This window comes from Desmodus rotundus, chromosome 9 (assembly GCF_022682495.2).
Source record: "Desmodus rotundus isolate HL8 chromosome 9, HLdesRot8A.1, whole genome shotgun sequence".
In the NCBI taxonomy this organism is placed as follows: Eukaryota; Metazoa; Chordata; class Mammalia; order Chiroptera; family Phyllostomidae; genus Desmodus; species Desmodus rotundus.
In genome coordinates this window covers 48,343,506-48,367,527 of record NC_071395.1, presented here as the reverse complement: position 1 = coordinate 48,367,527, position 24,022 = coordinate 48,343,506, and the positions used below count along the sequence as shown (strand labels likewise).

At 54.4% G+C, this 24,022-nt stretch overlaps 1 protein-coding gene across 4 annotated transcripts; it reads right to left on the bottom strand.

Moving 5' to 3' along the window:
• Nucleotides 1-615: 615 nt before the first annotated feature.
• Nucleotides 616-18,823, bottom strand: SLC27A1 (solute carrier family 27 member 1). Of its 4 annotated transcripts, none has more exons than XM_053910514.1 (13): nucleotides 18,806-18,823; nucleotides 16,271-16,438; nucleotides 10,177-10,571; nucleotides 9,882-10,043; nucleotides 9,713-9,782; nucleotides 8,705-8,796; nucleotides 8,515-8,624; nucleotides 5,927-6,136; nucleotides 4,680-4,806; nucleotides 4,454-4,591; nucleotides 4,218-4,382; nucleotides 3,704-3,850; nucleotides 616-2,630 (listed from the first exon to the last, which is right to left on the bottom strand). In XM_053910514.1, exons 2-13 carry the CDS (start codon nucleotides 16,435-16,437, stop codon nucleotides 2,473-2,475), a joined length of 1,941 nt encoding a protein of 646 aa, XP_053766489.1. In that variant the 5' UTR covers nucleotide 16,438; nucleotides 18,806-18,823; the 3' UTR covers nucleotides 616-2,472. The 4 variants fall into 4 exon arrangements, with proteins under 4 accessions (XP_053766489.1, XP_024416525.2, XP_024416524.2 ...); XM_024560757.3 differs by lacking the exon at nucleotides 18,806-18,823 and adding an exon at nucleotides 17,818-18,031; XM_024560756.3 differs by lacking the exon at nucleotides 18,806-18,823 and adding an exon at nucleotides 17,175-17,307.
• Nucleotides 18,824-24,022: the final 5,199 nt, after the last annotated feature.

Genomic DNA, 24,022 nt, shown 5'->3' with positions numbered 1-24,022 from the left:
ATAACAAATTGGTGTCTCTCTAAAATCAATAAATAAAAAAAATTTAAAAATAGAGCTTGGTCCTGAGTGTCATCAGGATTGTTATCAGCACCTCGGAGGAAACTTCTTTTGCTTTTGTGGCCAGAGTCACAGGGTTTGCGTACTCTCCGAGGTCCCCACGTGGCCACTCTTGACAGGAACCTGACAATGACTTCACTCCCCTCCCTGTTTCCTCATCTGTGCAAGGGGGACCGTGATGACACTTTAGGACGTGATCATGATGCCTGAAGGGATGTTACCCAGAATGCACTTACCAGTACACCAGCAGTACCCTATGCCCACCAGCAGCAGACCCTTCTCCCATCCTCACTGGGCATGTCGGAGGGCTCTACCTTGCCTCCCTCTCCTTGTAGACTGGGCATTCAGGGACCCACCCTATACACTGGTGGTTCACCTGTCCATGACCCAGCCATGGCCTTGCCCATCCCGATACAACCCCAGGGTCACCCCCCCAGCGCCCCCTCCCAGCCAATGCTCTGTTATCACAAACCTTTCTTCCTCTGTCCTCTGAAGTGGAGACAAGATGAGACAGACACTAATACTGGAGAGGACACAGCAGAAGGTAGAAGTTGAGAGTTCAATTTAAAAAAAATGTTTATTGATTTTAGAGAGGGAGAAACATTGATTGGTTGCCTTCCATACGCACCCCAACCAGGGATCAAACCTGCAGTCTAGGTTATGTGTCCTGACCAGGAATTGAACCCCCAACCTACTGGTGCACAGGACGACACTGCAGCTAACTGAGCCACACCGGCCAGGGCAGAAGTTGAGAGTTTAGATCCTGAAGCTCAAATGTTCTGGGGTTAAAATTCCAGCTCTGTCACTCAGAGCTACAGCCACACCTGCTGGCCCCATACAAAGAGGGACACCCTTGGGGAAGCAAGGCGTGCCAAGACACTCTTCTGAGCCATCCTGTGTAGCTGTTAGAACCCACAGGTGGACTGGCTGGCCCTCCTCTGCAAAAACTGAGGCCAGTACAGGGCTTTGTGAGGCCCTGGAGGCCACAGGGAAGCAGCGAGAATGTTAACCTGAGTCCCCCTTGCCTGCGAAGCCTTGCAGGTGCAAGAACAGGCAACAGGGCAACAAGAAAAGGCCAATTTTGCCTCGCTTGTGTCTGGTGGAGCATGTTCCCAGTGAGGGTCCTGCCTTCTGACATTCAGAAAGCGTCCCGTAGGACAGTGAATGACTGGGCTCCCATCAGGCACCGGATATTCTGCAGGTTTATTTCTTAAACTGAACTAGAAAACAAAACCTTGGTACTTAGAGAGGCCCGTGCGAAACAACGCAGGGCCACTTGCTACCGGCCCCACAGTGTGTTCCAGGTGCCAGACGGTGCTGCCGAAAGGAGCTGCCAGGCAGGCGGGCAGAGTGGCCAGCCCCAACGACAGGAGTATAGGGTGGGCCACCAAGAAAGGCGGTGGGGATATCCAAGCCATCCTGGCTGGATCATCTAGGATGTCACCACCAACACAGGGTCCAGGCTGTCACTAACAAGGCCTGCAGGGACACTCAAGGATGGAACCCCTGAAGCCCTCTCAGATGCCACCAATAGCAGAGCTCTCTCCACTGGTGCCAGTCCCATAGGTCCCACAGCCACCACACTGGATGGGGACACCCAAGAGGCATCTGCCAGGGTGAGCATCTGAGTGGTAGGCCAGGCAGCCTCCCAGCAGTCTTCAGGGCCCTCCAGCAGGAGCTCTGTGGAGATGCCCAAACAGGGACATCAGGCAGGGGCAACATCCAAATGATCACAGTCAATTCTGGAAGCTTCCAGGGCATCAGGAAAGGCAGGCAAGGCAGGAGAGACCCACGAGGGGTGGGAAGTGCAAAAGGCAACTGGCCCTGCCTGCGAGTGATTTCCAGCTGACCCGGAGGTCCCTTGCTGATGCCAATTCACTGGACAGGGCGGGAAGACCAACCCGGCTCCTCCATTTGGCAGGGAGGGCTGTGGGCCTGCCTGGATTTCACACAGGGCTACTCAGCAGCCTCGTGTGAAACCCAGCAGCCTCAGGAGGCCTGGTCTAGGTGGGACTCCTTAAGGCACAGCTGAGAGGGTAGTGGGAAGGCCCCACTCTGGGTCTAAGACCCAGAGGGAATGACAGATGGAGACCCCAAACAAGCCGAAGTTCCCAGGGGATGTCTGCTCTGCACCTGGGAGAACAGGGGAAGAGAAAGGGGAGAGATGGAGGGAACAAGGGAAGAGGTGAGGGCAGATGGGGACGGCAGGGATGCCAAGGCCAGGAAGCAGAGAGAAGAGACACACAGACACAGGAGCAGAACACAGGCAGACGGGCAAGCAGAGAGCTCAGGGACCTGGGTGGAGGAGAATGAGGGCAAGGGAGACCCTCGGGCTCCTCCTGGGGTCCAGTTTCTCAGCCTCAGTCCACCTCGCTTGCAGGACCTGGCCAGGAGTCTGTGGCCAGCAGAGAAGCTTCAGAGGGAGAAGGCACCGGAGCAGATTTGGGCATAGACACCCTGGTCCAGGGGCAGGTAGTGTCCCTGCTTGAGGTCCAGGAAGAAGAGGCGGTCAGAGGTCTGGCACGGGTCAAAGCCTTCATGCTGCAGCCGCATCTTCTGGATCTTGAAAGTGCCTACGGGGGTGCAGGTGGGGGTGGCGCATGGGGACCGGGCAGGGTGCTCTCTGGAGTCCCCAGCTCACCGTCCCCCTCCTGTGCCTCCACACTTCTGCATACGTTCTCCCCTTACCCAGGAACATTTCTTCCCCGCGTGCCTGCCCAGCTCCCCCTCTTTCCTCAAGTCCCAGCTTCACGCCCCCTCATGCAAGGGAGGCCACCCAGACCACAGCCCAGGAGACCGAAGCAGGGCAGGGTCTGTCACACCATAGGTCAGGGATCAGCAACTTAAAGCCCAAGGGCCAAATTCAGCCCACCCCCTGTTTTTATAAATAAAGTTCTCTTGGCACAAAGCCACACCCATTCATTCACACACAGTCTAGGCCGCTTTTGTACTACAAGGCCAGCCTGGGAGGTTGGGGCAGAGAGTGGATGGCCCATAAAAGTACAACTACTCTCCAGGCTTTCAGGAAAGGTTGCACTCCCTGCATATACAATTCAAGAAGGGCTTCGTGGAAGATGAGGGCTGGGGTAAGTATTAAAAAGCAAGGGAGGGTACCCATGTGCTCTAGAGTTGGGAAGGTTGGTTTGTCTTGAAACAAAAATCCAAAAGCATAAACAGCAAGATTTTATAAAAAGAGAAGTGCATGACAGAACGGAGGGTTTCCTTCCGATAGAGGCAACAGTGGGCAACGTTAACGGACTCCTGGGTAGGAAAGGAGACCGACGGTGTCTGGGATTACTAAGGAATTAACATCCAGGCCATTACACAGAAATCCCACAAATCAAAAAATAAAATAAGAATGAAAAAGGGGGGCGCGACACACAGATAGGCTAAAGATCCGAGAGATATCAGAGGAGTGAGGTGATTTGCTCAAATTTCCTGGTCATCAGAAGAATGCAGAAAATAAAGAGACACACCGACCACTGCAGAATGTCTAGCGAGGTTGGGAGTGAGGGAAGGAAACCAGTATGTAACCAAATGAGAAGGGTACTGCACAAGCCTGCAGCTCCAGCTGGCTGTGAACCATTATGTCAGACCTGGGGGCCTGAACCAGGACAAATACAGGGGAAGGGGGTGGGTGGCGAACCTGTGGTGTCCACCTTGGGCAGGAGGCGCAGGAAGACGGGCCGGGCATAGGACGCTAGCACCTTCTGTAGCTCCTGGTACAGCGCATTGGGGCTCAGCTGGCCATGGGGGTCTGCGATGGCCGCCATGCCTGCTTTGCCTTCCACTCCTAGAGACAGAGGCTCAGTTGAGAACACCATTCTTTGGCCACCATGAGGCCAGATATACCCTCAAGCATTAGCCCTTGACCTCTGACCTCCAGTCCCTCCCAGCTGGCAGAAAACATTTTATTGGGCTCCTGCCACAATCCAGCAATCCTGAGTCAGGGTCACTTTCATGATCCCATTTTCTGGATGAGGAAACTGAGGCTCAGATCACACATAAGGGTGACTCCAGTCCTGGTGGCACCCAGCCAGCCTGTTGTGTGCAGTCACCAGGATATGCACTGCTCAAGGGCACTTGTACTTCCAAGCTCCACCTGGCTGGGCTCCTCTGGGTGGCTGTCCCCCAAGGACCACCCCACAGCCCCAGCTTGCCTGGCACAGCCACCCCGTACACGGCCACATCTGTGTGGCCCAGCAGGTGGCTCAGCACACCCTCCACCTCGGTGGTGGAGACGTTCTCCCCACGCCAGCGGAAAGTGTCCCCACTGCGGTCTCGGAAGTACATGTAGCCCAGCTCATCCATCACCAGCACATCACCTGGCAGAGGAGGGAGGGGCAGGTGAGATGGCAGCCACCATCCTCACAGCCAGCCCCCAGGGTGTGCACACCTGAGATGTAGGCACTGTCACCCTTGCAGAAGACACTGTGGGCAATCTTCTTGCTGGTGGCGCTCTCACTGATATAGCCATCGAAGCGACGCAGTGGGTCCTGCTGGTTGATCTGACCCACTAGGAGGCCGGGTTCCCCTGGGAAGGAGGCCATGCTCAGGTTGAACTAGAAGGGCAGGGGGTGGGGACCCCAGCTCCTAGGGCACTAGGTCAGGGCCCCGCTCACCAGTGTGGCATGGGATACAGAGACCCTGGGCATCCCGCAGTAGTTCCATGGTGTCCTCATTGACCTTCACCAGCCGGATGGGGTACACATTGGGCAGGATGCGGCTGTTGAAGCCACAGGAGCCCACCTGGGATAAGGGGGACGGAATTGGCAAGGAGCGCTGAGCTGGCACAGTGTCCTCCCTCATGACACACGACCTCTCCTGCCCCAAGGCCTGGAATAACACCTCAGTGTCACCCCAGCTCTGTGACCTTGGATGATCTGAAAAAGGGGGTATTAAATAGAGTATCACCCCCAGGACTCCTCCTCCCACCTTCTCAGTCTCCCTTACAGTCACACAAGACCTGCTGGCCTGCCGCCACTTCCTGGTCCATAAAACCCTCTAGGCTGGCAGAAGCGGGCATCTGGAGTGACCCAGGAGCCATGTGGGGGCACTGACAGAGCTTCTGCCCATTGCCTACAGCGTGTCAGCCTGCCTGGATCAGTCCTAGGAGCAGAAATGCCTGTCTAGTGGATTTGTGCAGCTACATCCTGTTGGGTATGTTTGTTACAGCAGCAACCTGCATACTATGACTGCAGTGGCCCCTGGGGATGTCCACTCAATAGGCATACACAGCAGAGGCAGGCCTTGTTCTCAGGTGCTGGGAACCCAGCAGCCAAGGACACAGAAAAGAATTCCTGTCCTGTGCTTGCTTCCTTATTATTGTCATCTGTTCTTGGCCTTGGGGAGGAGAGGGTTGGGGGAAGGGGAGAGGGAGGGAGTGTTGGGCAAAGCCAGAAAGGGAGTAATTGCTAATCATGAAAGCCTGTTCGCAGAGAGCTGCCAGTGGGGGCCAATGCGCTGAGCTCATGATCTTGGGTGCAGAGAACACCCAATTGAGCTGCTAACCCCTTTTATAGATGAAAAAACCAAGGCCCCAGGAGCCTAAGAGACTTGTTCAGTAGGAGAGGATCAGCGCCCCAACCTCCTCCCTTGCCCTGCCATCCCTGCCACCTCCGCAGGTGGAAACTGAGGCTCATAAAAGCTGAGGCACTTGTCTGGCACACACAGCCACTCCATGGACTTGAACTCAGGGGTGACAGTTATATGACTGTGCACTAGAAGAGGGTCCCCACAAGTGGAGGGTATGGGGGTGTCCCAGGAGCACTCTCTCCCCCACCGGTGCTCCCCACCAATCCACCCTTGCGCTTCAGGGCCGCAGTGATTCCCGAACCCGGACTTGTGCCAGATGCCCTGCCTTGCCCACCTTCCCATCCAAGTTCGCGATGCTGCAGTTGCACTCTGTGGCCCCATAGAACTCGCCGATCTGGCGCACACGGAAGCGCTTGGTAAACTCCTCCCAGATGGACGGGCGTAGCCCATTGCCCACCGCCAGGCGTACACGGTGCTGTCCCTCCACCTCACGCACTGGCTGCTTCAAAAGGTAGCGGCAGATCTCCCCGATGTACTGGACTACCTGGCAGAGAGGAAGCGCGGATGGGTGGTCACTACAGCCAGAGGGGAGCCTGACACCCCAGGACAACCCCCCACCCTGGGCACTGGAAGAAAACGGCCCTTAAGGTTAATGACTGTAGGGAAACAGTTCAGTCCTCGCAAGCGGCCTGGGATGCGCCTTCTATGTAGAGTGGATGCATCCGGTTCTCCCCTACTCTGCTCCCCCCACCAACGTTCCTCTGTGGTCCCTCTCTCCCCATGTCGCCTCCTGGGGACACCTAGTATGCTGCACACAGGCCAGGAAGGCAAGCCTCAGCACTGACGCCCACCAAGGCAACCTCAGCCCAGAGCCCGCTGCACTCTGCTCTGTCCCCCAGAGCCTGGCCAGCTGAGCCCAGGCTGCCCGCAGCACCGTCCCTCGGGTGGGACCACTGTCAGGCACGTGCTTTACTCTGCCTCTGAATGTCAGTGGACCCAGGTCCACCCAGTTGCCCGCAGAGTCACCTGCTCATTGACGCCCCCTGCAGGAAGTACCTGGACAGCAGCTGGGAGCTGATCATCAACCTGGGACCCCAGCTACGACACACCTGTGTCAGGGTGATTTTGTACACCCACTGTACACACCCCAATGGAGGCGAAGAGACAGAGGCACATCTTAACCATTTTCAGTGCACAGTTCAGTGGCATTAAGTAGTCACACTGCTGAACAACTTCCCACCATCCATCTCCAGAAGCTTCTCATCTTCCCAATGGACACTTTGTCCCCACTAACCACTAGCTGCCCGCTCCCACCCCTGCCACCCACCACTCTACTTTCTGTCTCTACGCATCTGATGCTCTATGGCCTTCACATAAGTGGGATCACACAGTGTCTGTTCCTTTGTGTCTGGCTTATTCACTCAGCATAACGTCCTCAAGACTCATCCGCGCTGTAGCATGTGTCAGAATTTCCTTCCTTTTTATGGCTGAATAATACTGTATTGTGTGCACGGGCCTCATCTGCTTCCCCATTCATCCGTGGACGGACGCTTGGACTGCCTCCATGTTTTAACTATTGTGAATAATGCTGCTCTGGACATGGGTGTACAGATATCTCTTTGAGAGTCTGCTTTTAAATCTTTTGTTTTAAAAACAGTCCTCACCAGCCACAAAAAGCCGTACAGTATATGATTCCATTTACAGAAAATTCCCAGAACAGGCAAATCCACAGAAACATAAAGCAGATCAGCGCTTGCCAGGAGTTGGGTGGGGGCCCCGGGGCGGGGGTGGGGGTGACTGCCAGTGGGGACAGTTTTCCCTTTGGAGCGGTGGAAATGTTCCGGAACGAGACAGAGATGATGGCTGCACAATGTTGTGAATGTGCCCAATGCCACTGAACTGTTCGCTTTAAAATGGCTAATTTTATATGAATTTCACCTTCATTTTTTTAAGTCATCTTGCAGAGGTTTTCCTGAAACATCTATTCAGGGAGCATGCTGCTGTCTGGGTGGCTTCACAACTGCGCAGGAGGGGGACTTGGGTCAGGGTGGAGGAGGAGCGGACGGCCTCTGGAACCAGGGAGAGGGGCTCGGGAAGCCCCTGTACTTTCCCGTCCACATGCACATGCGTCTGCAACTCTCAGTAATTAAGTTAAATGTCGAAAGTGTCTGCGTTTCAAGATTCAGATCAGCAATTTCCCCCAGGACTTCTCCCCAAACACAGAGTAAATCCTCGAGAGCAGAGAAGAGTACAGTCAGTGCCCCAGGGGGTCCCCCAGGACCTGGGCAAGTGGCTGAACCTCTCTGGGCCCACCTGTCCATGGTGGGGTGGCACCTGCCAATTTGCCAGTCCCATTCTCTCCCCACCCCCGCCCTTCTTGGAGAAAGGAGCTAGTACTTGTATTTCCACCCCCATCACAGTGCTGAAATCCTCTGTGAGGGGGGGAAGAGGAGCGGCAGGATGTGTCCTGGCCCCGCCTGCGGTCGGGAACAGCAGGAACCCTCTACCTCAGCCTCATGCTCACCCCACCTGGAAGCCCCTGCACCTTGTGGCCTCAAACAGTCCAGGGTGGTGACTGCACCCTCCGGTCTCATTGACATGCAGCCACCTGCAGGGAAGGCCGGCCTGTGGGGAGGTCCAGGGCACAGGGAGGTGGAGCCGTAGGGAGCTCAGGCAACCTGGACCCAGTCGCCCTTGCATTATAAGTCTCAGTTTCCCCACAAATGCCTGTGACACCTTATAACCGCCCACTCCCAAGCGGTTATAAGGGTCTGATGAGGTTACACGTGGAAGGTTTAGCCCTGGGCTGGAGATAGAGCCACAAGCTCAAGAAATACTAGCCACCCTTCTGTCCCCATCCAGGAGCCCTGGAGAGCAGGGGAGAGTGGGCCATGCCTTAATGAAGGACCCGTGGGGACTGACCGTGCAGTTGTACTTGACGCAGTCATCCCAGAAGCGGCTGGCTGAGAACTTCTTGCGGAGGACAACCGTCAGCCCATAGATGAGACACTGCCCCACGCCCATGATGTTCCCTGCAGAGGGCACGCTTGGTGAGTGGTCCCCAGTCCCCGCCCTGTCCCTGCCCTGCCCCCGCCGAGCCGCCCCTCCGTACCTGCGGAGTGGTACAGGGGCAGACAGTCGTACAGCACGTCTGCCGCCCGCATGCTGTAGGCATGGTGGCCGAAGGCCGCGATGCGGTAGTACCTACAGGGGCAGGGAGTGCAGGGGCTGGGACCTCCATCGCCTGGAGTATGGGAATGGGGGAGTGCGCTGGAAACTGCGGGCACAGCAGGGACGCAGGCAGAGCCAGCCCAGTCCCCAGGGGGTTACAGGCTGGCAGGAGAGGCACGTGCAGCAAATAAAAACTGTCCACAGTGCTAGGTGCCCTGAGGGATACAGCAGGATGAAGGGACAGAGACAGGCTAAAGGCGGCACAGCCAGGGAGAGTGGGGGATCCTGTCTGGGGAAGTGACACGTTAGCTGAGACCTGGCAAAGAGCTCAGGGGGAAAGGTAGGGAAGGGGGCCCCGGCAGTGGCCACAGCACGTGTAAAGTCGCTGAGGCCAGAAGCAGCCTGTTCAGTTTGAGGACATGTGAGGGACCAAGAAGACAGTGAGCAAGGGGTGGAAAGGAAGAAAACGACATCAAAGAAGTGGCAGGGCCACACAACATGAACGGGGGGGGGGGGGGGGGGGGGGGGGAGTATTCTGCCGGCCAAGGCGGGGACAGGGAGGCTGGTGCCGGGATCTGAATTAGGATTCAAACCCTCCTGTGGCCGCTGAGTGGAGCAGAGCCTCCAGGGGCAGGAGTAGGGGCAGCAGGAGGCCAAAGAGGGGTTGGGGCAAGTCCAGGTGGAGTGGGGGGTGTGGACAAAGTGGACAAATAGAGGGGACAGGCCCTGCTGACGGGCTGGTTGTGGGGAAGAGATGAGGCAATGAGGAGCCCCAAAGCACCAGAAATAGGGCAAATCTACGTCCTGAGATGGGCCGTGGGTTTTCTGGGGTTGGGATCGGGATGCCCACAGACCCTCAGCAGGAGCTGGGGTTCTGGGGGGGGGGTCAGGCTGTAAAGATGGCCTGGAGTCATCCCCCCTGCTGGGGGCAACACCCTGGGCCCCTCACCTGCTGTGCACGACAATGGCAGCCTTGGGCAACCCTGTGGTCCCCGAAGTGTAGATGTAGAAGAGTCGATCTGCGGGAGATGAGGGTGTCAAGGACCGGGTGCTAGTCAGACGTGAGGAGGGCACAGCGTGGGCATTGGCGGGGGAGAGGGGCCCCACCCTGGACTCACCATCCATGCCCTTGCCAGGGGACTGGGCCGGGGGGGCCGTGGATGCCTCCTTCAGCAGTGGGTCCAGGAGCTGGGTGTCTGGCCAGATGACCTCAGGACCCAAGTCTCCAGAGCAGAACTTGAGCAGACTCTTCCCCAGCTGTCCGCTCACCTCAGCCACCACTTCCACCCAAAACAGATGTGTCACATATAAGGATGGGCCAGCCCCTCCCAAGGTCTGGGATTCACTGTCTCCCTACCCTGGGCAGCCCCAGGCCCCTGGCCATGACAATGCCTTGCCCGCATCCAGCCTTACCCGCTGCCAGCTCCCCTCCAAAGATGAGGGCCTTGGCGCCCGAGGTGCCCAGGCAGAAGGTGAGGGGCTCGCGTCGCAGGTTGACATTGAGCAGAGCGGTCTCCACGCCCGCCTTGGCCAGGCCCAGCCACAGCCCCACAAACTCCGGCCGGCCCTCCAGGAAGATGGCCACCACATCACCACGCCCGAAGCCCAGCTGCTGGAAGACGTTGGCCACGGCATTGGAGTAGGCGTCTAGCTGTGCGAACGTCCAGCACGCGCCACTGCCGGCATCCACCAGGGCCAGCCGCTCAGGCTGCTGCTGCGCCACTGCCTGGAAGATCCCAGGGATGGTGTGGCGGGAGCGCTGGTGCCGCCACAGCTCCAGGCGCACTCGGATCAGCACAGAGAGGCCACTGGGGGGTGGGGAGGAGGGGAGGGGGACGGCATTACTGGGTACCTGGCCAGGCCCTCAACAGACCCCACAAGCCTCAGTGTTCACATCTGGGCAAAGGGGAGGGAAAGGTCCCTGTACTCCCAAGACAGGCAAGAGTTCAAGGAGGACCCTCTGGGTGCTGGGTCTCTCAGGGACTAAGGTCCATTTACCAGGAAAGAAACAGATTGCAAAGGGGGCATGGCCATGTGGTACAAACCAGAATCACTCTATCTTCCTCCACCCAGCCTGCTCGGTGACCCTGAGGGCGCTGAGGCCTAGTTCTGCCTGTTTCTCTTCCCTGAGATGTCCCAGGCACCCTAACGCTGACTCCCCGCCATCTCCACCTTGAACTCCTCATGCTCTGCCTGCCCAACCAGGCCCTGGGAGCTGGGCAGCTGCTCCACCCCCAAGTCACTCGATGGCACTAGGCACAGATGGCCAGGGGAGGGGCAGCCTCTGCCCCAGATGGGGCCAAGAGACCTGCTGGCAAGATACAGGGGATGCAACTCAATGAGCATTTGAAGTGGGTGTGTCTCGCTCCCTTTTCCCGACCTGCTAGTGGACATGAGGGCACAGCAGGACCCCAAATGGAAGCAGCCAGGTCCCTGCATGATGGTGTGAGGGTGAGCAGACACCACCAATGCCAGGCTGTCAGATGAGGGAGAAATGAACTTTTCGTTTTAAGTAAACAAAAATTGCTTTAGATCACAGAACCAAGAAATCCAGAATGTCTTTGGGTACAGCAGCTCAAGAAATGAATGGTTCCCCTGGTTTTATGTGCTTCCCTGCCCCTCCACCCAGAGTGTCTGGCTCTGAGAGGTAACATTGCACTGGGTTAAGCCACTGATAATGGGGGCCTGTTTGTTACAGCATCTTGCTCTGCCCGTAACAATGCAGGCATAGTCTCAACTATACCCTGCCTTAGGCCTCATCTGGACATGATGTCCCACAGCCTTTAGTATCAAATTCCTTATCAAATTCATTCTTTGCACCATTGAGGCCTTGCAATGGCTTCCTTACATCCCTGGACTCAACATGTTCACAGCAGACCTCAGCACTGACATTCATTCACTCATTCATTCATTCCCCCCCTCCTTCATTTAACAGGCAGTAATGGGTACCAGTGCCTATTATGTGCTGGGCACCGTTTTCAGCTCAGACACAACAGGCCCGACCCTCAGGGGCTCACAGTACTTCCAGGAGTGAGACCGCTCCTCATACATGAAGGAGCATGACAGAAGGGCTGGCTGGTGACAAGGCCCTGAAGGGTGATGCAGCAAGAGTGATGTGAACTGGGGCAGGGGTGGGAGTGGCCCTAGAGAGAGGCAGGTAAGTGACTTTTGAGCAGAGCCTGGCAAGGTGAAAAGGAGAGGCCATGGGTAAAGCTGGGGGCACAGCCAGTACAAAGGCCCTGGGGTAGGAATGGGCCTGGGGAATGAGGCACATTTGAGAACCAGAGCAGAGCCAGTGTAGCAGGAATTAGGCAAGAGAGAGATGGGGGGAGATGAGGTTCTCAGTGGGCACACAGATCTGCTACAGGAGATGCCCAGCAGCACCTGCAGTTTTTAAAAACAAAGGTTCAGGGTTCTAATGACATTTATAAGAATTCCTGTTTGGGTCACACTGTCTACCTTAGAGGCCCCTAGGGGCCCCTCCAGATGCTCCTGGCAAGGGACCAGAGTTCTGTGGTCCTTGTGACCTGGCTGAACCCCAGCATCTACACACATACTGCCTTCATAGTAAGGTATGCACAGTGCCATATGCCTGCCCATTCACTAGGCTCCTCCCAGCATCCTCGCCACCTCCCCCAGGAAGGCTTCCAGGGGTCAGTCCTTACACTGTGCCCTCTGCTCCCCCATCACAGCAGAGATTCCCCCAAATGGGACCAGACTTGGTCAGATTCACACAAGAGCTGAAAGTCATTCCAGGCAAAAAAGGGAAAATGCAGATGGAAGGTAGGGCAGGCAGGCAGCTGCCACTTGAGGTCTTTCATCCCGAAGCTGGTATGCCTTAAATAAAAGTAAAAAATTACAAGTGAGCCCCAGTTGGTATGCTTTAGTGGATTAAGTGCCGGCCCGTGAACCAAAAGGTCGCCAGTTTGATTCCTGGTCGGGGTACATGCCTGGGTTATAGGCCAGGTCCCCAGAAGGGGGCAGGGACATGCAAGAGGCAACCAATTAGTGTATCTCTCATGCATCAATGTTTCTTTTCCTTTCTTTCTCCCTCCTTTCCCCTCTCTCTAAAAATAAATAAAGAGCCCTGGCTGGTGTGGCTCAGTAGATTGAGTGCTGGCTTGCAAAGCAAGGGGTTGCTGGTTCGATTCCCAGTCAGGGCACATGCCTGGGTTGTGGGCCAGGTCTCCGGTAGGGGGTGTGCGAGAAGCAACCACACACTGATGTTTCTCTCCCTCTCTTTCTCCTTCCCTACCCTTCTGTCTAAAAATAAAATTTTTTTTTAATTAATAAAAGTTAGTTGTTTACACATCCATCCACTTCCCTGGTCAGATCCCCATGGCTCACCCATTCAACTAAAAAACAGAGCAAAAATAGAGCCCTGGCCGGGTAGCTCAGTCAGCTAGAGCGTCACCCCGATACGCCAAGGCTGTGAGTGTGATCCCCAGTCAGGGCACACACAGGAAACAGCCAATAAATGCGTAAAAACGTGGAACAAGTTGATGTCTGTCTCGAAAAGAAAAAAAAACACCAATAAGTAAAAATTTAATAGAGTAGCTAAGATGAGCAAACCCCCGTGTTTACTGAGCATCTACTATGTGCTGGGCACTGTGCTATCTTTACGGCCATCTTCCAAAGTAGGGTCCTGTGAACACCATTTGTCAGATAATGAATGAACTGAGAGCCTGAGGTCACAAAGTCAGGGACAGAATAACCAAGAACCAGGCCCCCTGGCAGGGTCCCTAAGCTCCCCCTCAGGCTGGCCACAAAGGCAAGGCAAGTGCCCATGGTGCACGCAGCAGGTACCCAGTTCATGCTTCTCGAAGAGGCATTGTACAAAGACTATTCTTATAGATGAAGGAACTGCGACTCAGAGGGAGAGGATCCAAGGGCCAGCAGGGGGCAGAGCCGAGGTCCAACTAGATATGCTGGCTCTGGCCACTAAGCTACTAACCACCAGCTTACAGAGCCACCAAGGTACCCACCTGCCGGCTGACAGCAATCAGCAGAAACACATTTGAGCACCTACTGTGTGCCCAGCTCTCCTCTTGGAGCTTCCCTGATGGAACACCTGAACAACTGCACGAGGGGGCCATCAGTGAGGTTGGGAAACACAGGAAGCAGCTCCTGCATGAAGGCTCCCCACCCACAGACAACACAGCAAAAAACAGGAACTGAGGCTGCTGCTAGTCACACTCGGGTCACCTGAGCACTCACAGCAGGGCCCCAGCACCCTCAGCCTGCCACCAGCCTGTCCTGCCCCAGCCTCCAGGCTCTCTGCCGCACACCCACACAGGCAGGCCGTGGACACCAGTGCTCGGCTCCAGCCACATGCCTAGGCAGCAGCCCAAGCCATCCCCACTCTGGGGACAAAGAGGCCACTCTCTGCCTCTGGGTCCTTCCCAAGGCCGCTTCTCAACCCTCTGCTCCCTGTGCCCCCTCCTGTTTTTACCCAGAGGGGCAGGAAGAATCCAACAAGGTTAAATGTGGTCAAATTTCATGCCACAATTATGGGATGAATTGAGAGAACTGCAACAGGGTGTTTAAATATTTTCTAAACCCAGAGTCTAAACGCAGCTCCCACCACCACCCCAGCACAGCACAGCAGCTAAGAATATGGACTCCAAAGCCCTGCCCCTCCCTTCCTGTGTTTCCCTGGGCAAATGTACTCACCTCTCTGTGCCTTGGTTCACCAACCAGTAAAATGGGGTTCATAAGCATTCTTTCCTTACATGGCTGAGAGTGTTATAACAAGGCTTGCTACATGGAGAGGACTATACAAGCTGCATTAGCTAGTTACTGCTGCATAACAAATTACCCCTAAAATTACTACTGGAAACAACAAGCATTTATTATCTCACAGTTCCTGTCGTCAAGAATCTGGGAGTTGTTTAGCAGGGTGGTTCTTGCTTGTGGTCTCCTGTGAGGCTATTATCCAAGGTGTCAGCTGGGGCTGTGCTCATCTCAAAGTTTTACTGGGAGAGAATTCACTTCCAAGTTCATTTATGTCTCTCCAAAGGGCTGTCTCACATGTGACAGCCAGCTTCTCCCAGAAGGAGCGACCCAAGAAAGGGCACCCAAGACTGGAACCACAGTCTTTTTTATTACCTAATCTCAGAAATAATATCCCATTGCTTCTGCTGTGTTCCATTCATTAGAAGTGAGTCACTAGGTCCAGCCCACACTCAAAGGGAGGGATCAGATAAGAGCATCAAAAACAGGAGATGGGCCCTGGTCACGTAGCTCAGTTGGTTGGAGCATTGTCCTAATGCCCCAGGGCTGTTGGTTCGATCCTCAGTCAGGGCACATTCAAGAATCAACCAATGACTGCACAGATAAGTGGAACAACAAATCAATGTTTCTCTCCCTTTCTCTCTTTCTCTCTCTCAAAATCAATTAAAAAGAGGAAAAAGACCAAGAGGTGGGGCCACCTGCAAGGATGCTCCCACAGAAAAGTGTGTCAAGCCCTGTGTCAGGGACTCGGAGTGGAAGACAGGACTGGGCATGGATATACCCCCAGCTCCATGGGGTACAACTGGGGCCTTGACAAGTCCAAGGAGATAGGGAGAGCCTGCCAGCCACGCTCCTGTTGTGTGCAACCTGAGTGAAGGCAAGGGCCACAGGCTGCATCTGGGCTCCCCACGTCCCGGAGAGGAAAGGGTTCCTGTGAAGGCATCAAGTCCGCTACCCACAGTAGGTGCTCCTGTACTCCCCCTCCATGTGGGGCTTCTGTTGAGATCTGCTCTGAAGGGAACCTCCAGCAATACCTCACCCCAGGAAGACCCCAACAGCTTCTTGAAGTAAGCCCCTCACAGACACCCTAGAGACCTTCCAAAGATACCTACACATGACACCAGAATCCCCTCCCAGAAATCCCAGTCTCCAGAGACCACCAAAGAAGCCTTGGAATACACAGCAACATCTCCACAGACCCTGAGCAGCCCCCAAAGTCTAACACGGACCCCAAACTCTCAAAGAGCATCTTCCTGGACACAGAGAAACCTGTAAATGGCCCAGAGGAGGCACACACCCCTCAAAGACCTTAAAAGTTCTTTTCAGATGCCTCAAGAAGCCCTTTTATTCCTCCCCCAAAAGCTCCCAGAGACCACTGGGACCTACCAGAGCCCCTGAAACGCCCTCAGAGGCCTCCCACAGTCACCAAGACCCCACAGAGACCCCCAAACACCCACAGCCTTACAATCGGCCCCAGTTCTCTGGAACTCCTACCAGCTGCCCACAGAACCCTAAGTTGCCCTCAAGCTTTCTGAGGGCTCCCACGTGGCCTCAATAACCTTGAAACCTGCTCCTGTACCTCTAGACACTCTCAAGCCGACCCCTGCAAGTCCCCTTAGTCCCCAACTCGTCACTCTTTCAGACCCGGGCCCCGGCCCCAGGATCTAAGCCCTCTCTCCCCAGGCCTTCAGGGGCTTCCCTACGCCGATTCTGCAGCCCTCTTCTGTTCGCCCCCAGGGAGCCCGGCCGGGGACCAGGCCGGGGCTGCACTCACAACAGGTCCCGTCTCGCAGTCATGCAGACGATGCGCAGGAAACGCCAGCCGCCGCCGCCCACGTATACACAGAGCGCCGCTGCTGTGCTCCAGATCCACGGCAGCCCCAGCAGCCACAGCAGCACCAACGAAGCCACGGAGGCCGAGCCCGCACCAGGAGCCCGCATCCTGGGGAAGGGGAGAGCGCTGAGGCTGCTGGCCACTTGGGCTCCGCCCCGTGGCCAGGGAAGCCCCGCCCCCAGAGTCCGGTCTCGCCCTTGCGGGGCGGGACCGGGCACTGCCCCCTTCTCAGGCCCGCCTGCTCCAAATAACGTCTCGACAAAACTCCGCCCCCGAACCAGGGCAGTTTCCTAGTACGGCTCACACTTCTCGGCCAATTATTAGAACAGAGCACAGGCCACTCCCCTGAAGTCAGGTCTTCCACACTGTCAGTCACTGTCAAACCCCGCCCAATGCCTTGATCTAGCTGTGGAACTCCGGACCCAACCTGCACTCTCACAATTTAGCCCCCCAAGCCTGGGCTCCACCGTGTCCACACCACAGACCCAAGTCCTTCCCAGTCACTCAACCAGACCCCGCCCTACTCCATGATCTAGCCACAGTGCTCAGCCCCAGGATCCACCCCCACTTCCTGTCCCCAAGCCCGTCCAGCCAAAAGTCCTGGGTTTTCCTGGAGGTCCCGCCTCTATCATCCGCCACTCATTAGGCCCCACCCATAAGCACAAGCCCCCGCCCACTCTGAACCAAACCCGGCCACCAATCCCTCTTCTGGCCCGCATTCCAGCTCCACGTTCCATCCGTGGCCACCGGTCCCGCCCTCAGGCTTTAACCCACCCAAGCGCCCGAGGTCCCGCCTTAACTGCCCACCCCCGCCCACCCGAAGACCCCCTTCCGATCGAAGAACCTCTGAGCCGCAGAGTGGAGGCCCGCTCCGGAGACCACAACCATAGAGAGGGCCTCCGGGCCAGAGAAACAACGGCCAACGAGACCCCGGCGCTAGAACGGCCGGCGAAAACAGCCGCTGTCTCCGAGACAACGAAGCTTAGCCGGCCCCTAGTCGTACAAGTAGAAGACACATGCGCCGGAGCCTAGGGGCGTGGCCCCGGGGGACGGCCGCACAGGTCTAGAGTTCTTCCAGCTTTCCTATCTCGGGGATCTGCGGCATTCCTATGCAGGACTCTTGCCCCAGCTTGTCCTAAGTACAAGTCCCAAACACACATTCCAGGGACCTTGGAAGTCCTAAACTCACAGCCTAGGGCCCCAGAAATTTCTAAATCCAAATCCCACTTTAGTCTAAAAGCGGGATACATTACAAGGACCCAGCTAATCCCAAATCTGTATCTCAAAATCTTGTCAGCTAAATCTCAGTGTAACAACCCAGGAACCCAGGGAGAACAAAATCCACATACCAGGTCCCCACCCTCCCACTGGAGTCCTTTATTGGCACTCCAAGGTCCTAAATGCTCATCCAGAGGCCCCAAAGCACCCTCCTGGTCAGGTGCGGCCAGCGCCGGCCCAGCTGCCCACCACCCTGTTCCCTGGCTGACCTGGAACTTCTCACAGACCCTCAGCCTTGGCTGCTCCCTTGTGGGTTCCCAGAAGCTCAGGCAGGAGGCAGGCAGGGACAACCAGTCCAAGACAGAAAACCCCAAACCTAGTCCCTGCTGGTGAACCTTTCCCGAGGTCCTCTGTTTTTGCAGGCTCCTGGGCCCTGCTTTGCCTGCGCTGTGCCCATGAGGTCCTCTGCCCTATCCCTCCTCCCTCCAGGCCCCCCCTTCTCTGCCCTCGTGCCCACTCCACCCCTGCTTGTTTTCTTCCCTGCTTGGCGACCTCCCCAGTGCAATCCTTGGGAGGATGCCTGGGCCTGCTTCCAGAGCCATTTGGAGGACAAGGCTTGGCAGGCACTCACCCCTTCCCCCATCCCCAACCCCCATGCTGTCATTCGTCCTTGCTGGCCTTCCAGGGTGGGTGGAACAGGAACCAAGGACACAGATCCCAAGAACAGGCCCAGAGCCAGCCACCAGCCCACTACTTTCTTGACCAGGGGTCAGTGGAGTCAGCAGTGACAAGTAAGTTTAGCTGTACTCTTATCCTGCCAGGTAGCACTATTGTGATTACCCCCACTTACAGGTAAAAAACTGAGCCCTGGAGCTGTCACACCAGCTCAGAGTTGAGATTTATTCATTCACAAATGTGGGCAGAGAGCTTGCCCTCCCTCCTCCCCACCTTCTTCCAATTCCTCCTTCTTGCCCAGATTTCCCTCTTCCCCTACTTCCTCCCTTTCTCCTCTCCCCTTCTCGTGTTTGTTCTTCCCATCTCCGCTTTCCTCCATATCCCTCTTTGCTCTTCTTCCCCTACTTCCCTCCCTTCCTCCACCTTACTCCCTTACTCCTCCTTCTCCTTCTAGCTCCCTATATCCCTCCTCCTCCCAACCCCTTCTCTTCCCTCTCTCTCTCTCTCCCTCCCACCTGCTTTCCCTCCTCCTCATCCTCCTCTTCTCCCCCTTTGTTCTCTTTCCTCCTCCCCTTATCTCACCAAGTTCACTGAGCCACAACTGAATAGCGCAGGGCCAGTTTCTCCCAACTCTGCCCACAACTCGTGGAGACACGCTTAGGAGTCTTCAGTCTGCAATTCTGGAATCCAAAATGCTCTGAAAGCCCAACTTTTTCTTAAGATGGTGTCAGAACTCCAGCAAAGGGAACTCACCCCCTGCAGTGACTCAGGTTGTTTTCGGTGATTAATTATCCCTGTTTATCCCTTTACATAAGGCCTATTCCACACCCCAAGAGACAGCACGCGACGCACGGCACCTTTCACCCTCAGTTACCTCCCTAAAATAGAAAAAACTCCCAATTCCAAAACATACGTTGATCTTAAAAAATAAAACAGCGATTTTACCAGCAAAAATAGGTTTATTTGGAAACAACAAAGAATTTCAATTCAGTACAAGCAAAAGCCATAGGCAAGTCCTACAAACAAAGGAGAGGAACGTTATTTTATGGAGAAAAAGGAGGAAGTTAGGGCGGGTTGTTGTGAAAGAAAGCCCATTGGAGAAAAGCAAGAGAGTTCAAGAAGGTGAGCTTTTCATTGGCTGAATTACTGGGGTAATCGATTTCTAGTAAGACGTTCAACATATGTACATCTTTTCCTGTAGAGTAGGGGTCCCCAGCCCCCGAGCCACTGACCTGTGGCCTGGTGGGAACTGGGCCCCACAGCAGGAGGCATGCCCTGGGCAAGTCAGGGAAGCTTCATCCATCCGTGTTTACAGCTGCTCCCTACAGCTCACATTACTGCCTGAGCTCCACCTCCCTCAAGTCAGCAGCTGCAGTACAACTCAAAGGAGCAGGAACCCTACCGTTAACTGCGCATTGGAGGGATCTAGGCTGTGCACTCTTCATGAGAATCGAACAGCCGATGATCTGAGGTGGAGCTGAGGCAGTGACGCTAGCGCTGGGGAGTGGCTGCAAACACAGATTATTGTTAGCAGAGAGGTTTGACTGCACAGAGGCCATCATAATTCAGTTGCTTGCAGACTCATATCAAAACCCTATCAGTGAGTGGCAAGTGACAATTTAGCTGCATCTGGTGGCAGGCTGTCAGAATTTGACACTTATTTTAGTCCTCGCGCAGCCCGCCCATTATTATATTTACCACTTCCATCCCTGCCTCTTTCCCGTGCTGTGCACTTGCATGTCAGTCACAGTCTGGCAAGCCCACATGCTAACCCTAGCTTGTGGTGAGTTGTACAGTTATTTTATTATATATTACAATGTAATACTAAAAGAAATAAAGTGCACAATAAATGTAATGTGCTTGAATCATCCAGAAACCACCCCTCTCCCCCTGGTCTGTAGTAAAATTGTCTTCCATGAAACCAGTCCCTGGTGCCAAAAAGGTTGGGGACCACTGCTGTACAGGGTCTCTAATTGACCATAAGCTTGTAGCTGATATGAGTGGTACTGTGTAAGAGCGCCCCCTTCTGGCCTCTCCATTTTAGTGAGGTTTCCCTTAAAAAAAAAAAAAAAAAGATTTTATTTCGTTTTAGAGGGGAAGGGAGGAAGAGAAGGAGACAAACATCAATGTGTGGTTGCCTCCCACACACCCACCCCTCACTGGGGACCAGGCCCGCAACCCAGGCACGTGCCTTGACTGGGAATTGAACAGGGACCGTTTGGTTCGCAAGCTGGTGCTCAGTCCCCTGAGCCACACCGGTAAGGCCCCCTTATCTTCACACAACTGTACCCAGGCATTCCAGATGAGCAATTAAGGAACAGCCCTATCCCCATTTCACACAAAGGGAAACTGAGGCCTAGATAGGGGGACAGAACTCAGGCTTCAAGGCCAAACAAGGCTCTGACCTTCTCCAGCTGGATGGCCTTCGGTGGGTCACCTGTCCCCTCTACCTTGCTTGCCCTCTGGGTAATAACAACTGACTCCAAGGCGCTGTAAATAAAATATTTATTGATCACGTTTGACTAGGGGTGTGAGTTCCCTGGGGCTGCCGTAACAGCCACAAACCAGGTGGCTTCAAGTGACAGGAATTTCCTCTCTCACAGTTCTGGAGGCTGGAAGTCTAAAATCAAACCAGCACAGAGTAGGGGTACGTGAGTGGGGTCGACGGGAGATGAAGAAAAGACACAACACAGATAGTTTAAGGAAAAGCGGGGCCCAAGTGGGACATTGTCCTCTGATGGAGACAATGAGCCCTGAACATGGTCTCCACATTTATTTTATAGGGGTTGGTAAATAAAGCTAAGTTTGCAAACTTAGGGAGATGCCGCAGGCACAGACTGTTCCATTCCCAGGCTATCTGATACATATGTCTTCTGCAAAAGTTACAGTTGCATGCAGCTGAAGCTTGTGGTTATCTATTCCCTCTCTCAACCCCCGCGAATTCTGGCTGCCGTCAGCTGCTAGCCTGCTCTGCTTTGCAGATGTAAACGTTCAAGCGTGGCCTTGCCAGCACTTAATTGAAGCTTTGACATCAGCCTTCACCGTCCTCCACTCTGGAAGTTCTAAGAGAGGATCCTTCCTGCCTCTTCCAGCTCTGGGGTTCCAGGTTTCATTGGCTTGTGGCCACATCTCCCCAATCTCTGTCTTCACTTGGCCTTCTCCCTGAGTGTCTGTCTTCTCTTCTATCTCTTAGAAGGACACTTGTCATTGAATGTAGTACCTATCTATATAATCCAGGATGATCTTGTCAACTGATGGTCCTTGGCAGCAACTCAGCACCAACAGGAGTCCCCAGCTGGAGGTGTGGTGAAGGAAACTTCATTTAGTGCAAACAGCTCAATGCTAATACAGCATGGCTTTGAAAACAGCGCTGCGGTGGAACAGCTCCACAGTGCTGCATTGCGGCTGCAAAAACAGCGCGGCTGTGAAGCTGCCCGCCAGGCCTGGTGGCCCTGGGGCCAGGCCCCTCTTCAGCCAAGCGGTTCGGCTCCACGAGGGTCTGCTCCACCGGTGTTTCCGCTCCAGCCAGGAAAACAGGGTACAGGGTCTTTGGTGGAAAGGGTGCTTCCAAGAGCCAGAGAGGAGCAGGCTTATATAGACAGAAGTCCCCGCCCCTGGTCCCTGATTGGTTAGATGGGCGCCGCTCGGACCTCCTTAATTAGGGCTGGCTCAGAGGGCAGAAACGCGGTGCTGGCTAGCAGTTTAGCGGTGAGGCAGGCAGGCTAGTACAGAGGCTTCTCTGCGCAGTGTACTTTGAGCAAGAGACCTCTTGCAGAAATGGCTGCTAGCCTTTTTTTTCTTTTTTTTTTTTAGGTCCTGCAGGTTAGGACTTGGTCGTACCTCTTTGGGGGCTCCTGTTCCATCCATTTGGCGGGATAAAGGGTTAGAACAGTGCTTCTCAGTTGCCCCTGAGGGCATTTGGCAACGCGTGGAGACATTTTAATGGTCGCACTGGAGAAGGTAGGAGTACACCACTAGCATCTAGTGGGTAGAGGCCAGGGTGTTGCTGAAACCCTGTAATGTACAGGACCATCCCCACATCACAAAGACCCATCTTTTGGAAATTCTGGGGTAGGTGATAGCTTCAGGCAAGTTGGAATTGGCTCCACAGGCCCACACGTCATTTGCTGGATAATTTGGCTACGTGGATCAGCGTCTGCCAGGCTCCGTGCTGCTCCTGTAAAATGTGATGAAGTTGCAGGGCCCTTGTAGAGCTGTTCTGAGGACATGAGCCTGGCACCTCACTAACATCGTGGGAGATTCTCCACTGCTGAGAAGGTCTTGCTCTCAGTGGCCTCTTGAATGCACATCACGCCAGGATTTCCCAGGGTTGTGGCAAAATGAGGAAAATCTGACCGGGAAATGATTTCTACATGAGGTGACATGTGGACACACCTGGAAGGGACCTGTTCATGAAGCCTTCCTTAACAACGTGAATTAAACTCTTGGCGATGAGGATTTCATGGATTTCTTTTTATTGTTGAAAGCCAATAATACCAAGTTTCTTTCAGGGTCGATTTATTAGCTGGCTGTTTATTGCTCAGTCTTGTTTAACTATGTCTGTTTCCCTCAGTCCACTTGCCAAGGTATTTTCCCAGCTTCTTACTAACCTGCCTCAACACAACAGCCATCAACTGTTTCTCAGGATCCCAAGGGTGGCCTGTGCGGTCGGTCCCGCTGCTGGGCTCACTGGACTCAGTCACTCTGGGGTGGCTAGGCTAGAGGATGGCTGTGTGGCCAGTGGTGCTGGCTGTTGGCTGGGCATCTGGTTCTCCCTGTGGCCTCTCAACCAATAGGCTAGAAAAGGAGTCTGGCAAACCGCCGCTCACAGGCCAAATCCAGCTCATCATCACCAGCTAAGAATGGTTTTTACATTTTTCCATTTAAAAGATATTTTATTTATTTATTTATTTTTAGACAAAGGGGAAGGGAGGGAGAAAGAGAGGGAGGGAAACATCAATGTGTGGTTGCCTCTCACGTGCCCTCCACCAGGGACCTGGCCTGCAACCCACGCATGTGCCCTGCCTGGGAATCAGACCGGCCACCCTTTCATTCACAGGCCAGCACTTAATCCACTGAGCCACACCAGCCAAGGCAGTTTTTACATTTCTTAATGGTTTAAAAAAGTCAAAAGACTAGTATTTCATGACACATGAAAATTCTATGAAGTTCTCATTTCGGCATCCATAAAGTGCTTTATTGGAATCGAGACATATAAATTCATTTACATATTGTCTAGAGCTGCTTTGTACAACAGCGGAGAGTTTAAAGTTGCAACAGAAACCGGATGCCCCACAAAGCCAACAATATTTACTACCTGGTCCTTTACAAAAAAGGCTTGTCAACCTCTGGGCTACATCCTCTTCCTTGTATTACTGGAACTCAAGGGGTTCACAGTTTGGGGGTGCTCTATTTGAGGAGACATGGTTGTTGCAGGTACCGATTGTTTCATTTACTTGCACCAAGTAAAGCGGACAGGCCGTAAAAGCGGACAGGCCGTTCAAATCCAAAGCTCTGTTTTCCCAAGGGATCTTAGCCATTGTTTATATATGCTGTTTGGTTAATTACACATTGATTTTTTTCCTTTGCAGTTGGCTACATTTATCTTGTTGGGTTCCTGTCAAGTTCATCCTGTTTCTAGCTGGTCTACAAAATATTGTGCTACATTTTAACATTTAGCAAGAATAACATTTAGTGCCCTGGCTGAGTAGCTCAGTTGGCTAGTGTGTTGGCCAGGCACAGGAAGGCCATGGTTTCGATCCCCAGTCAGGGCATGTTTCCCTCCCTCGCTTTCTTCCT

Coding starts and splice junctions, on each gene's coding strand:
- SLC27A1 (XM_024560756.3), bottom strand. CDS start 17,218: ATGGTTGTGGTCTCCGGAGCGGGCCTCCACTCTGCGGCTCAGAG. Junction 10,044..10,176: donor TGGAGGGGAGCTGGCAGCGG/GTAAGGCTGGAT, acceptor TTTGGGTGGAAG/TGGTGGCTGAGGTGAGCGGA. Junction 9,783..9,881: donor CCCTGGCAAGGGCATGGATG/GTGAGTCCAGGG, acceptor CATCTCCCGCAG/ATCGACTCTTCTACATCTAC.